This window comes from Odontesthes bonariensis, chromosome 7, assembly GCF_027942865.1.
Source record: "Odontesthes bonariensis isolate fOdoBon6 chromosome 7, fOdoBon6.hap1, whole genome shotgun sequence".
In the NCBI taxonomy this organism is placed as follows: Eukaryota; Metazoa; Chordata; class Actinopteri; order Atheriniformes; family Atherinopsidae; genus Odontesthes; species Odontesthes bonariensis.
The window spans coordinates 40656871-40671799 of record NC_134512.1 but is presented as its reverse complement, the minus strand read 5'-3'; the positions used below and the strand labels follow the sequence as shown (position 1 = coordinate 40671799).

Here is a 14929-nt window from a genome sequence, read left to right as displayed (position 1 = left end):
TGCAGTATGTAGTATGCAGTATACAGTATGCAGTATGTAGTATGTAGTATGCAGTATGTAGTATGCAGTATGCAGTATATAGTATGTAGTATGCAGTATGCAGTATGCAGTATGTAGTATCCAGTATTCAGTATGTAGTATGTAGTATTCAGTATGTAGTATGTAGTATGCAGTATGTAGTATGCAGTATGCAGTATGTAGTATGCAGTATGCAGTATGCAGTATGTAGTATCCAGTATTCAGTATGTAGTATGCAGTATGCAGTATATAGTATGTAGTATGCAGTATGCAGTATGCAGTATGCAGTATGTAGTATGCAGTATGCAGTATGTAGTATGCAGTATGTAGTATGCAGTATGCAGTATGTAGTATGTAGTATGTAGTATGCAGTATGTAGTATGCAGTATATAGTATGCAGTATATAGTATGCAGTATGTAGTATACAGTATGCAGTATGTAGTATGCAGTATGTAGTATGCAGTATGCAGTATGTAGTATGTAGTATGTAGTATGCAGTATGTAGTATGCAGTATGTAGTATGCAGTATATAGTATGCAGTATATAGTATGTAGTATGCAGTATGCAGTATGCAGTATGCAGTATGCAGTATGTAGTATGCAGTATGTAGTATACTGTATGTAGTATGTAGTAGGCGGTTTCGAACACAGCCAACCACTTTCACCATAGACGTCGCCAGATTGGGTCGTCTAACATAGCGCCGCCTTCTGATCGGGAGGTGAACTGTCTTGGGTTTCCGACAGCCCGACGGAGAACTTCCAAAGGTTTAAAGCCTCTGCGTGACCACGGAGAAGCAGACCGAGACCTTAACCCTGCTGCAGAGTTCAGGCCCCAGATCAGTAAACAGAAGCTGATCACTGACCTCGTACTCCTCTGACAGCAGATAGCTGGAGTCAGCCAGCAGTTTGCTGTAGTGAGACTCAAAGTTCAGGATCTTTATGGGACTGAAGGAGACAAACAAGAACTTTAACACCAGAGAGAAACTGGAAGGTTTGAGACAAACTGAAAAGTCCGAATATCCCACCTGGAAATCCTTCTGCTGCTGAGGAACGAGAAGAAGAAACATTAGAGTCACAAACATGCGGAGCTCAGATCCTTGAATATCAGCAGATCCTGCCTCAAAAAACTTAAACTTTTAAAACTGATTATTCATATTCATAACTGGAGTTAGAAAATGCATCAGATGCTTAAAGTGAGACATTTTACTGTTTTATTACAAATATCAGCAACACATCTCAGAAATGTTGGGACAGGGGCAACAAAAGGCTGGGGCAACAAAAGGCTGGGGCAACAAAAGGCTGGGGCAACAAAAGGCTGGGGCAACAAAAGGCTGGAAAAAATATGTGGTACTAAAGAGAACCAGCTGGAGGAACATGTTGGAGCTGATGAGGTTAATTACCACTAGGTCAGTAACGTGATCGGGTATAAAAAGAGCACCTTAGAGAGGCAGAGTCTCTCATGATGGCACCAACAGGCTGCATTTTCATTCCCTGTAGGTTTGGTCAGGACTGTATTGATTACCAATAGGAGTGATTATTGATTGTTTCGTACCCTCTGACACCCAGCTGGACTCCTGTGGGCGCTCTCACGCTCATCCTGACCGCCGGCCTCTCCTCCACCCTGAAGAAGAAACAGCAGCTGGAGTCAGATATAATGAGCCTGCAGCTTTACCTGCAACAGGTGAGCCTGCCACAGGTGAGCCTGCCAGCTTTACCTGCCAGCTTTACCTGCCACAGGTGAGCCTGCCACAGATGAGCCTGCAGCTTTACCTGCAACAGGTGAGCCTGCCAGCTTTACCTAACAGCTTTACCTGCCACAGGTGAGCTTGCAGCTTTACCTGCCACAGGTGAGCTTGCAGCTTTACCTAACAGCTTTACCTGCCACAGGTGAGCTTGCAGCTTTACCTGCCACGGGTGAGCCTGCCAGCTTTACATGCCACAGGTGAGCCTGCCAGCTTTACCTGCCACGGGTGAGCCTGCCAGCTTTACATGCCACAGGTGAGCCTGCCAGCTTTACCTGCCACAGGTGAGCCTGCCAGCTTTACATGCCACGGGTGAGCCTGCAGATACTCACACTGTCCGGGCCCGGTGTCTGCAGATGAGCAGCGCAGTGATGGCCACCATCATGAGGACGAGGAACAGTCCAGCGCTGATGCCCTCGATGACGCCGCTCAGTGGTTCTGCAGGTGGAAATCAGACTTTAACCCGATTATCTTCAGCTCTGCCCCCAGGTCTGCCCTCCACACCTGCCCCAGTTCTCCCCCCAGGTCTGCCCTCTACACCTGCCCCAGGTCTCCCCCCAGGTCTGCCCTCTACACCTGCCCCAGGTCTCCCCCCAGGTCTGCCCTCTACACCTGCCCCAGGTCTCCCCCCAGGTCTGCCCTCTACACCTGCCCCAGGTCTCCCCCCAGGTCTCCCCCCAGGTCTGCCCTCTACACCTGCCCCAGGTCTTCCCCCAGGTCTCCCCCCAGGTCTGCCCTCTACACCTGCCCCAGGTCTTCCCCCAGGTCTCCCCCCAGGTCTGCCCTCTACACCTGCCCCAGGTCTTCCCCCAGGTCTGCCCTCTACCCCTGATTGGTCCTCACCGGTCTCCGTGACGACAGGCAGCGACAGGAAGGTGTCGGTGAACAGAGGAGACGACAGACTGAGGTCCTTTGAGTCGTCATCAAAGAGCTCAAAGAGCTGAGTGAAAGCTCTGACGCTGATCCTGAACACAAAGAGAGAAAAAACATCTGTCAGATAATAAATCAGCAGATAATCTGACTTCTGTTGCAGATAATCTGACTTCTGTTGCAGATAATCGGACTTCTGTTGCAGATAATCTGACTTCTGTTGCAGATAATCTGACTTCTGTTGCAGATAATCTGACTTCTGTTGCAGATAATCTGACTTCTGTTGCAGATAATCTGACTTCTGTTGCAGCTAATCGGACTTCTGTTGCAGATAATCGGACTTCTGTTGCAGATAATAGGACTTCTGTTGCAGATAATCTGACTTCTGTTGCAGATAATCTGACTTCTGTTGCAGATAATCGGACTTCTCCTGCAGATAATCTGACTTCTGTTGCAGATAATCTGACTTCTGTTGCAGATAATCGGACTTCTGTTGCAGATAATCTGACTTCTGTTGCAGATAATCTGACTTCTGTTGCAGATAATCTGACTTCTGTTGCAGATAATCTGACTTCTGTTGCAGATAATCTGACTTCTGTTGCAGCTAATCGGACTTCTGTTGCAGATAATCGGACTTCTGTTGCAGATAATAGGACTTCTGTTGCAGATAATCTGACTTCTGTTGCAGCTAATCGGACTTCTGTTGCAGATAATCGGACTTCTGTTGCAGATAATCGGACTTCTGCAGCAGATAATCTGACTTCTTCTGCAGATAATCGGACTTCTCCTGCAGATAATCTGACTTCTGTTGCAGATAATCGGACTTCTGCTGCAGATAATCTGACTTCTGCAGCAGATAATCTGACTTCTGCAACAGATAATCTGACTTCTACAGCAGATAATCTGACTTCCACAGCAGATAATCTGACTTCTGCAGCAGATAATCTGATTTCTGCTGCAGCAGATAATCTGACTTCTGCGGCAGATAATCTGACTTCTACAGCAGATAATCTGATTTTTACAGCAGATAATCTGACTTCTGCAGCAGATAATCTGACTTCTACAACAGATAATCTGACTTCTGCAGCAGATAATCTGATTTTTACAGCAGATAATCTGATTTCTACAGCAGATAATCTGATTTTTACAGCAGATAATCTGACTTCTGCAGCAGATAATCTCACTTCTACAGCAGATAATCTCACTTCTACAGCAGATAATCTGACTTCCACAGCAGATAATCTGACTTCTGCAGCAGATAATCTGATTTCTGCTGCAGCAGATAATCTGACTTCTGCGGCAGATAATCTGACTTCTACAGCAGATAATCTGATTTTTACAGCAGATAATCTGACTTCTGCAGCAGATAATCTGACTTCTGCAACAGATAATCTGACTTCAGCAGCAGATAATCTGATTTTTGCAACAGATAATCTGATTTCTGCAGCACATAATCTGACTTCTGCAGCAGATAATCTGACTTCTACAATAGATAATCTGATTTCTGCAGCAGCAGATAATCTGACTTCTGCATCAGATAATCTGATTTCTGCAGCAGCAGATAATCTGACTTCTGCATCAGATAATCTGACTTCTGCAGCAGCAGATAATCTGACTTCTGCGACAGATAATCTGACTTCTACAGCAGATAATCTGATTTTTACAGCAGATAATCTGACTTTTGCAGCAGATAATCTGATTTCTGCAGCAGCAGATAATCTGACTTCTGCAGCAGAGGATAATCTGACTTCCACAGCAGATAATCTGACTTCCACAGCAGATAATCTGACTTCCACAGCAGATAATCTGAATTCCACAGCAGATAATCTGACTTCCACAGCAGATAATCTGACTTCCGCAGCAGATAATCTGACTTCTGCAGCAGATAATCTGACTTCTGCAGCAGACAATCTGACTTCTGCAGCAGATAATCTGACTTCCGCAGCAGATAATCTGACTTCCGCAGCAGATAATCTGACTTCTACAGCAGATAATCTGACTTCCACAGCAGATAATCTGACTTCTGCAGCAGATAATCTGACTTCTGCAACAGATAATCTGACTTCTGCAGCAGCAGATAATCTGATTTCTGCAGCAGAGGATAATCTGACTTCCACAGCAGATAATCTGAATTCCACAGCAGATAATCTGACTTCCACAGCAGATAATCTGACTTCTGCAGCAGATAATCTGACTTCTGCAACAGATAATCTGACTTCTGCAGCAGATAATCTGACTTCTGCAGCAGCAGATAATCTGACTTCTGCTGCAGCAGATAATCTGACTTCTGCTGCTGCAGATAATCTGACTTCTGCAGCAGATAATCTGACTTCTGCTGCAGCAGATAATCTGACTTCTGCTGCTGCAGATAATCTGACTTCTGCAGCAGATAATCTGACTTCTGCAGCAGATAATCTGACTTCTGCAGCAGATAATCTGACTTCGGCGGCAGATAATCTGACTTCAGCAGCAGATAATCTGATTTTTGCAACAGATAATCTGATTTCTGCAGCACATAATCTGACTTCTGCAGCAGATAATCTGACTTCTACAATAGATAATCTGATTTCTGCAGCAGCAGATAATCTGACTTCTGCATCAGATAATCTGACTTCTGCAGCAGCAGATAATCTGACTTCTGCGGCAGATAATCTGACTTCTACAGCAGATAATCTAATTTTTACAGCAGATAATCTGACTTCTGCAGCAGATAATCTGACTTCTGCGGCAGATAATCTGATTTTTACAGCAGATAATCTGACTTCTGCAGCAGATAATCTGATTTCTGCAGCAGCAGATAATCTGATTTCTGCATCAGATAATCTGATTTCTGCAGCAGCAGATAATCTGACTTCTGCGGCAGATAATCTGACTTCTACAGCAGATAATCTGATTTTTACAGCAGATAATCTGACTTCTGCAGCAGATAATCTGACTTCTGCAACAGATAATCTGACTTCTGCATCAGATAATCTGACTTCTGCAACAGATAATCTGACTTCTGCATCAGATAATCTGACTTCTACAGCAGATAATCTGACTTCTGCAACAGATAATCTGACTTCTACAGCAGATAATCTGACTTCTGCAACAGATAATCTGACTTCTGCATCAGATAATCTGACTTCTGCAACAGATAATCTGACTTCTGCATCAGATAATCTGACTTCTGCGGCAGATAATCTGACTTCTACAGCAGATAATCTGACTTCTGCGGCAGATAATCTGATTTTTACAGCAGATAATCTGACTTCTGCAGCAGATAATCTGACTTCTGCTGCAGCAGATAATCTGACTTCTGCATCAGATAATCTGACTTCTGCAGCAGCAGATAATCTGACTTCTGCATCAGATAATCTGACTTCTGCAGCAGCAGATAATCTGACTTCTGCGGCAGATAATCTGACTTCTGCAGCAGCAGATAATCTGATTTCTGAAGCAGATAATCTGACTTCTACAGCAGATAATCTGACTTCTACAGCAGATAATCTGACTTCTGCTTCGCCCTGACAGCCTTCAGGAAGGTTTCGGGCTTGGCTGAACCTAAGCGGGATGTTCTCAGTACCTGTAGGCGGTCTTTGGCTTCAGAGGTCCATCACAGAAGTGGCTCAGGTCTCTGTTGGACTCCGGGTTCAGGTCTGGATCTCTGCGGTGACAGGAACCCCCCAGCACATCCATGCCCGTCCCCAGGCTGATGTTAAAGACATGGGCGCCGCTGTCGGGGCCTTCAGAGCAGCGGCTGGGGAAGTAGCTGGTCTGGAAGGACCTGATGGAGCTGTTGGATCTGTAGTCCAGGTAGGAGGGCAGCGGGTGCAGCTGGTCTGGTTGGAGGTCACCGACACCTGCAGGGACAGGACAGAGGCTTTCTGGATCCAGTCTCATGGAGGAACACATTCAGAGGAAGATGGCTCCTCCCCATTCTGTATGCCAGCAGTTTCACTACAACATGATCCAACTTTTTTTTATTCTTCAGACTAAAGGACTCAAACTGTTCGGTCTTAATCTATTAATTACCCTGAAGTTATGTGGCTGAAATTTTTTTGTGTAGAACAAGAAGGACACCTGCTGGTGTACCACAGTATTGCACCATAAATGCCTTTATTTCGCCTCGTAATTCATAACGGCTGTGTTCGAAACCGCCTACTACATACTGCATACTGCATACTGCATACTACATACTGCATACTGCATACTGCATACTGCATACTGCATACAGCATACTGCATACAGCATACTACATACTACATACTGCATACTGCATACTGCATACTGCATACAGCATACTGCATACTGCATACTGCATACTGCATACAGCATACTGCATACTGCATACAGCATACTACATACTGCATACAGCATACTGCATACAGCATACTACATACTACATACTGCATACTGCATACTGCATACTGCATACAGCATACTGCATACTGCATACTGCATACTACATACTGCATACTGCATACTGCATACTGCATACTGCATACAGCATACTGCATACTGCATACAGCATACTACATACTGCATACAGCATACTGCACACAGCATACTGCATACTGCATACTGCATACTGCATACTGCATACAGCATACTGCATACTGCATACAGCATACTGCATACAGCATACTACATACTGCATACTGCATACTGCATACTGCATACAGCATACTGCATACTGCATACAGCATACTGCATACTGCATACAGCATACTACATACTGCATACTGCATACTGCATGCTGCATACTGCATACTACATACAGCATACTGCATACTGCATACTGCATACTACATACTACATACTACATACTACATGCTGCATACTGCATACTGCATACTACATACAGCATACTGCATACTGCATACTGCATACTACATACTACATACTACATACTACATGCTGCATACTGCATACTACATACAGCATACTGCATACTGCATACTGCATACTACATACTACATACTACATACTACATGCTGCATACTGCATACTGCATGCTGCATACTGCATACTACATACAGCATACTGCATACTGCATACTACATACTACATACTACATACTACATGCTGCATACTGCATACTGCATGCTGCATACTGCATACTACATACAGCATACTGCATACTGCATACTGCATACTACATACTACATACTACATACTACATGCTGCATACTGCATACTGCATACTACATACAGCATACTGCATACTACATGCTGCATACTGCATACTGCATACAGCATACTGCATACTGCATACAGCATACTGCATACTGCATACAGCATACTACATACTGCATACTGCATACTACATACAGCATACTGCATACTGCATACAGCATACTACATACTGCATACTGCATACTGCATACTACATACTACATACTACATGCTGCATACTGCATACTGCATACTACATACAGCATACTGCATAATACATGCTGCATACTGCATACTGCATACTGCATACTACATACAGCATACTGCATACTACATGCTGCATACTGCATACTGCATACTACATACTACATACTGCATACTGCATACTGCATACTATATACTACATACTACATGCTGCATACTGCATACTGCATACTGCATACTGCATACTACATACAGCATACTACATACTGCATACTGCATACTGCATACTACATACTACATGCTGCATACTGCATACTGCATACTACATACTACATGCTGCATATTGCATACTGCATACTGCATACTGCATACTACATACAGCATACTACATACTGCATACTGCATACTGCATACTACATACTATATACTACATACTACATACTGCATACTGCATACTGCATACTACATACTACATACTGCATACTGCATACTGCATACTACATACTATATACTACATACTACATACTGCATACTGCATACTACATACTGCATACTGCATACTACATACTACATACTACATACTGCATACTACATACTATATACTACATACTGCATACTACATACTACATACTGCATACTGCATACTACATACTGCATACTGCATACTGCATACTTCATACTATATACTACATACTACATACTGCATACTGCATACTACATACTGCATACTGCATACTACATACTATATACTACATACTGCATACTACATACTGCATACTGCATACTGCATACTACATACTGCATACTACATACTGCATACTGCATACTACATACTGCATACTGCATACTGCATACTACATACTATATACTACATACTACATACTGCATACTGCATACTGCATACTACAAACTATATACTACATACTGCATACTGCATACTACATACTACATACTACATACTGCATACTACATACTACATACTGCATACTGCATACTACATACTACATACTACATACTACATACTGCATACTGCATACTACATACTATATACTACATATTACATGCTGCATACTGCATACTGCATACTACATACTGCATACTGCATACTACATACTACATACAGCATACTACATACTACATACTGCATACTGCATACTGCATACTACATACTACATACTGCATACTGCATACTACATACTACATACTGCATACTGCATACTACATACTACATACAGCATACTGCATACTGCATACTACATACTACATACTACATACTATATACTACATACTACATACTGCATACTGCATACTACATACTGCATACTGCATACTACATACTGCATACTACATACTACATACTGCATACTACATCCTACATACTACATACTGCATACTACATACTGCATATTACATACTGCATACTGCATACTGCATACTACATACTACATACTGCATACTACATACTGCATTCTACATACTGCATACTACATACTGCATATTACATACTACATACTGCATACTGCATACTACATACTGCATACTACATACTGCATACTGCATACTGCATACTGCATCCTACATACTACATACTGCATACTACATACTACATACTACATACTGCATACTACATCCTACATACTGCATACTGCATACTACATACTGCATACTACATCCTACATACTGCATACTGCATACTACATACTGCATATTACATACTACATACTGCATACTACATACTGCATACTGCATACTGCATCCTACATACTACATACTGCATACTGCATACTACATACTGCATACTGCATACTACATACTACATACTGCATATTACATACTACATACTGCATACTACATACTGCATACTACATACTGCATACTACATCCTACATACTGCATACTGCATACTACATACTGCATACTACATCCTACATATTGCATACTGCATACTACATACTGCATATTACATACTACATACTGCATACTGCATACTACATACTGCATACTACATACTACATACTACATACTGCATACTACATACTGCATACTACATACTACATACTGCATACTACATACTGCATACTACATACTACATACTACATACTACACACTACATACTACATACTACATACTGCATATTATATACTACATACTGTATACTGCAAACTACATACCAGATACAGCATACTGATCGATCAGACAGTATGCAGAGCGTTTACCCACAATGCATTTGGCTCCTGCCCGAGCCGAAATCAGCCGGCCTGAAGCTGATTTCCCTTAAGCTCTAAACTCTGTAAACTTTAGCAACATTTGAAACATTTTCAGGAGAGAAAGTAGTCGTTTAGATCCCCAACGTGTTGAAAACCTGACAAAATACCGGCTGTTTACAATTTTGTTCCCACGAATTCGGCGCTACTAAAGCTAGCCGCAGTGAGCTAACGCACTTCCTGTTATTTTCACAAAATAAAATACCCGTTGCCTTTCATCATAGGGAAAGCCATTACCATACAATTGGTGCTTTTGTTTTGAAAACAGGAAGTGAACCTACCCTCGTTGTAGCTAGCTTGAAACTGCCGTTTTGACAGGAAATGACGATCGGCGACGTCACGTTACGTTGCATCTTGGGTAGTTTGAGTATGAGTAGTAACCTCATGATGCATACCCAACATTTAGGAGAATCTAGTATGCATCCGGGAACTTAAAAAAAGTTAAAGTTAGTGGGAGTAGTAGGAGAAGTATGCGGTTTGGAACACAGCCAACGTGTTCAGTTCAGCACGAGTAGTTCCCACGGTCGGATCCCTGGATTAGAGACGTCCGTAAATTTATGCTATTCTAAATATCCATTAAATATATTCGTTTATGTTGCATGTCGAGCTAATTAGTTGTTAGTTGTTTAAACGGTGCTATTGAATTTAGAGGTGTCACACCCATGGACTAACGTTTTTAGTTTCATGTTTTAGGTTATGTTTGTGTCACTCCATGTTTAGTTTTTGCCATTTTAGTTTCCCTGCACTCTGTTTATCAGTTTCACTCACTTCACCTGTGTTTTTTCCCTCAGCTGCACTCACTCCCAATCACTCTCACTCCCTATTTAGTTTCCTGCCTCCCCTTTCAGTTTTGCCGGATCTTTGTTGTTGAAAGTCAAGTTGGTAAACCCATGCCATGCTACCATGTTCCACGTCGTTCTATCAAGCTAAGTATTTATCCATGCCGTGTTAAGTCCTTTGTTTTGTTTTGTTTTTCCAAGTATTTATCAAGTCAAGTATTTTGAATCCGGCTCTGCCGCGCTTTTTGTTTTTACTTTGTTTTTGTGAATAAACCCGTTACCTTTTTTGAAAGTCCGCATCCGTGTCCACCCTTCCACACCCTCAACCTGACAAGAGGTTGTGTGGATGTGACTGGCCTTCTAATTTTATGCAGCTCGTAGCAATCATTTTATACTTGTAGCTCGTTGTGTTTTTTGTATGTGTAGCAATTTGACACCTGGGCTGTGTTTGAAACCGCCTACTACATACTACATACTACATACTCATCGATCAGACAGTATGCAGAGCGTTTACACACAGTGCACTTCACTCCTGGCCGAGCCGAAATCAGCCGGCCTGAAGCTGATTTCTCTTTTGCTCTAAACTCTGTAAACTTTAGCAACATTTGAAAAAATTTCAGGTGAGAAAGTAGTCGTTTAGATCCCCAACGTGTTGAAAACCTGACAAAATACCGGCTGTTTACAATTTTGTTCCCACGAATTCGGCGCTACTAAAGCTAGCCGCAGTGAGCAACGCACTTCCGGTTTTGCCGTTTTGACTGCTCTCGTCCCGTTAACGGAATTTGACCGTTCAAATGGCGATGGGCGACGTCACGTTACGTTGCATCTTGGGTAGTTTGAGTGTTACAAGTAACCTCATGATGAATACTCAACATTTCGGCGAATCTAGAATGCATCTACTGTACATCCGGGAACTTAAAAAAGTATGACTAGTAGGAATAGTAGGAGAAGTAGGCGGTTTCGAACACAGCCATGGTAATTTGATGTTGTGTGTTTATTTTTAGTTTTACGGTAAAAGAATGAAAGCAGTACTTCAGTAAAGCTCGTGCAAAGGAAACTCTGGAGCCTCACTCATCTTTTAGTTATCTATATGCCTAACTGTTGCAAGCACATAACAGGCTAGGGCAAAATACAAACAGTTCAAACAGACTCAATAAAACAAGAATGAAACCTTTTCATAAGATGATTGTCTTCGATTTAAAAGAATATCTGCTGACGAGCTTCAGCATGAATCCGTCTGACCGCCGACACAAAGAGAGTGAACAGGAGACAGAAATCAGCGGTCATTTCTCAGACCTACTGACCGCTGGGCTAATGGAGCAGAGAGGACACGCCCCTATGAGGAGCCAATGGAGCTGAATGGCCTCAGCTGACCACACCAGCACCAAGTGGCGCTCAGGTTTGGTTCCCTTCAGAACAGGTTTGTATGTCAGAGCCAAACAACAATGGTCTGACAGGCCAAGAGGAGATTTATAAGCCCGTCACCAAACCTAAGAGGGTAAGGTTAGGGTAATCTACCCCTAACCTTACCCTAACCCTACCCTCTTAGGAAGAACCTCACCTTCAGACTCCGTCACCACCACCGTGAAGAACCTCACGGCTCCGTTGACGTCGCTGAACCAGCTGCAGTTGAACCAGAATGAGATGGAGGACTTGGAGACCACCGCAGACTTCTCACTGACCCGGGTGCTGAGGGGGGGCCGAGGAGGACCTGCAGGGACCACGACAGGAAGTTAGCCTCAGCCCCAGAGTTCCAGCTGATAACCTCCACCCTTCGCGGTCTTACGGTCGATCATGGTGACCACGCTGTCCTCGGCCTCCTCGCTGGTCGTCCCGTCGGAGATGACCTTCACAGAGATGATGTAGCGTTTGTGGGGCTCCAGCTGGGTGATGATGTAGCTGGTGGAGGCCTGGTTGGTGCGCCGTGAATACACCAGGGTGTGGGAGTCCTGGTGGAGACACTCGATGATGTAGGAGTCGTAGTCGGCCTCCGGAGGCCCCCAGGAGCATGCGATAGAGGTGGAGCTCTGAGGGCGACAGTGGAGGCCCTGGACTCCCTCCGGCTCTGCATCGGGGGGGAAAATACTCATAAAAACAGAATAAACTCAAGTTTTTTAATCTGTATTTTTTATTCTAGGTTTAGCCCCTAACCCTAACCCATCAGAGAAGAGTTAGTCCCTAACCCTAACCCATCAGAGTAGAGTTAGTCCCTAACCCTAACCCATCAGGGTAGAGTTAGCCCCTAACCCTAACCCATCAGGGTAGAGTTAGCCCCTAACCCTAACCCATCAGAGAAGAGTTAGTCCCTAATCCTAACCCATCAGAGTAGAGTTAGTCCCTAACCCTAACCCATCAGAGTAGAGTTAGCCCCTAACCATAACCCATCAGAGTAGGGTTAGCCGCTAACCCTAACCCATCAGAGTAGAGTTAGCCCCTAACCCTAACCCATCAGGGTAGAGTTAGCCCCTAACCATAACCCATCAGAGTAGAGTTAGCCCCTAACCCTAACCCATCAGAGTAAGGTTAGTCCCTAACCCTAACCCATCAGAGTAGAGCTAGCCCCTAACCCTAACCCATCAGGGTAGAGTTAGCCCCTAACCCTAACCCATCAGAGTAAGGTTAGTCCCTAACCCTAACCCATCAGAGTAGAGTTAGCCCCTAACCCTAACCCATCAGGGTAGAGTTAGCCCCTAACCCTAACCCATCAGAGTAGAGTTAGCCCCTAACCATAACCCATCAGAGTAGGGTTAGCCGCTAACCCTAACCCATCAGAGTAGAGTTAGCCCCTAACCCTAACCCATCAGGGTAGAGTTAGCCCCTAACCATAACCCATCAGAGTAGAGTTAGCCCCTAACCCTAACCCATCAGAGTAAGGTTAGTCCCTAACCCTAACCCATCAGAGTAGAGCTAGCCCCTAACCCTAACCCATCAGAGTAGGGTTAGTCCCTAACCCTAACCCATCAGAGTAGAGCTAGCCCCTAACCCTAACCCATCAGAGTAGGGTTAGTCCCTAACCCTAACCCATCAGAGTAGAGTTAGCCCCTAACCCTAACCCATCAGAGTAGAGTTAGCCCCTAACCCATCAGAGTAGAGCTAGCCCCTAACCCTAACCCATCAGAGTAGGGTTAGTCCCTAACCCTAACCCATCAGAGTAGAGTTAGCCCCTAACCCTAACCCATCAGTGTAGGGTTAGCCCCTAACCCATCAGAGTAGAGTTAGCCCCTAACCCTACCCTGATGGAAGTGGATCATGTCTGTTAGCAGCTGGTTTTAACCCTTCAGTGGTATCTGCTCTGAGATGTAGACCGTTCTGTCTGCATCTCAGGTCAGTCACAGGTCAGACCCACCAGAAAGTATCAGCACTTTGACCCAGTACCTCTATAGAAAAGGTTTCTAGTTTCATGGCAAAGGCTATGACAGCATAAGAAGAGCTTATTCGGAAGGGACCTCACCCAACACGAGACAGGTGAGGATAAAGGTAACAGCAGTTTACTCCCCAGGAAAGGAAGGGAATAACCTTCCTCAGCCGGGACAGAGACGTCATCATTTTACCAGCAGACAGAAAAATAACCAAGAATCTGAAGAGGGACCCAACAAACGGCTTCAAGAAGAAAGCCACAGGACACCTAAAACCCGGAGAAGAAAGTTACTGACTTCCATTTTACCGCAGACCAGAGGAGACAGGAAACTCTCCACATCTATACGGAGCCTCACAGACTTTCTAAAGAAGATCCAAACCGTTCACTGGTCACAGGTTCACCAACATCACCGGGGCTGGAAACCGGGTCAAGATCCAAACTCAAGAAGGGGAGAATTTCATGGAGCAACTCAGTGGCAATCAAGTTCACCAGGGAGGATAGTGGACTGGTCTGTGGAGTGGTCTGTGGACTGGTCTGC

At 43.9% G+C, this 14929-nt stretch overlaps 1 protein-coding gene across 4 annotated transcripts in view; it reads right to left on the bottom strand.

The window, feature by feature from the left end:
• The window catches only part of LOC142384530 (receptor-type tyrosine-protein phosphatase beta-like), a 98205-nt gene that overhangs the window by 20483 nt on the left and 62793 nt on the right, over positions 1–14929 (bottom strand). For 2 of the 4 annotated variants that reach the window (XM_075470826.1, XM_075470829.1), the window contains 8 exons: positions 12820–13098; positions 12595–12744; positions 6195–6471; positions 2603–2724; positions 2092–2197; positions 1570–1638; positions 1043–1060; positions 881–962 (listed from right to left, as the gene is read on the bottom strand). In XM_075470826.1, the coding sequence (XP_075326941.1) occupies positions 881–962; positions 1043–1060; positions 1570–1638; positions 2092–2197; positions 2603–2724; positions 6195–6471; positions 12595–12744; positions 12820–13098 (1103 nt within the window). The remainder of the gene's footprint in view (positions 1–880; positions 963–1042; positions 1061–1569; positions 1639–2091; positions 2198–2602; positions 2725–6194; positions 6472–12594; positions 12745–12819; positions 13099–14929) is intronic. The other 2 variants (XM_075470827.1, XM_075470828.1) reach the window with 2 other exon arrangements.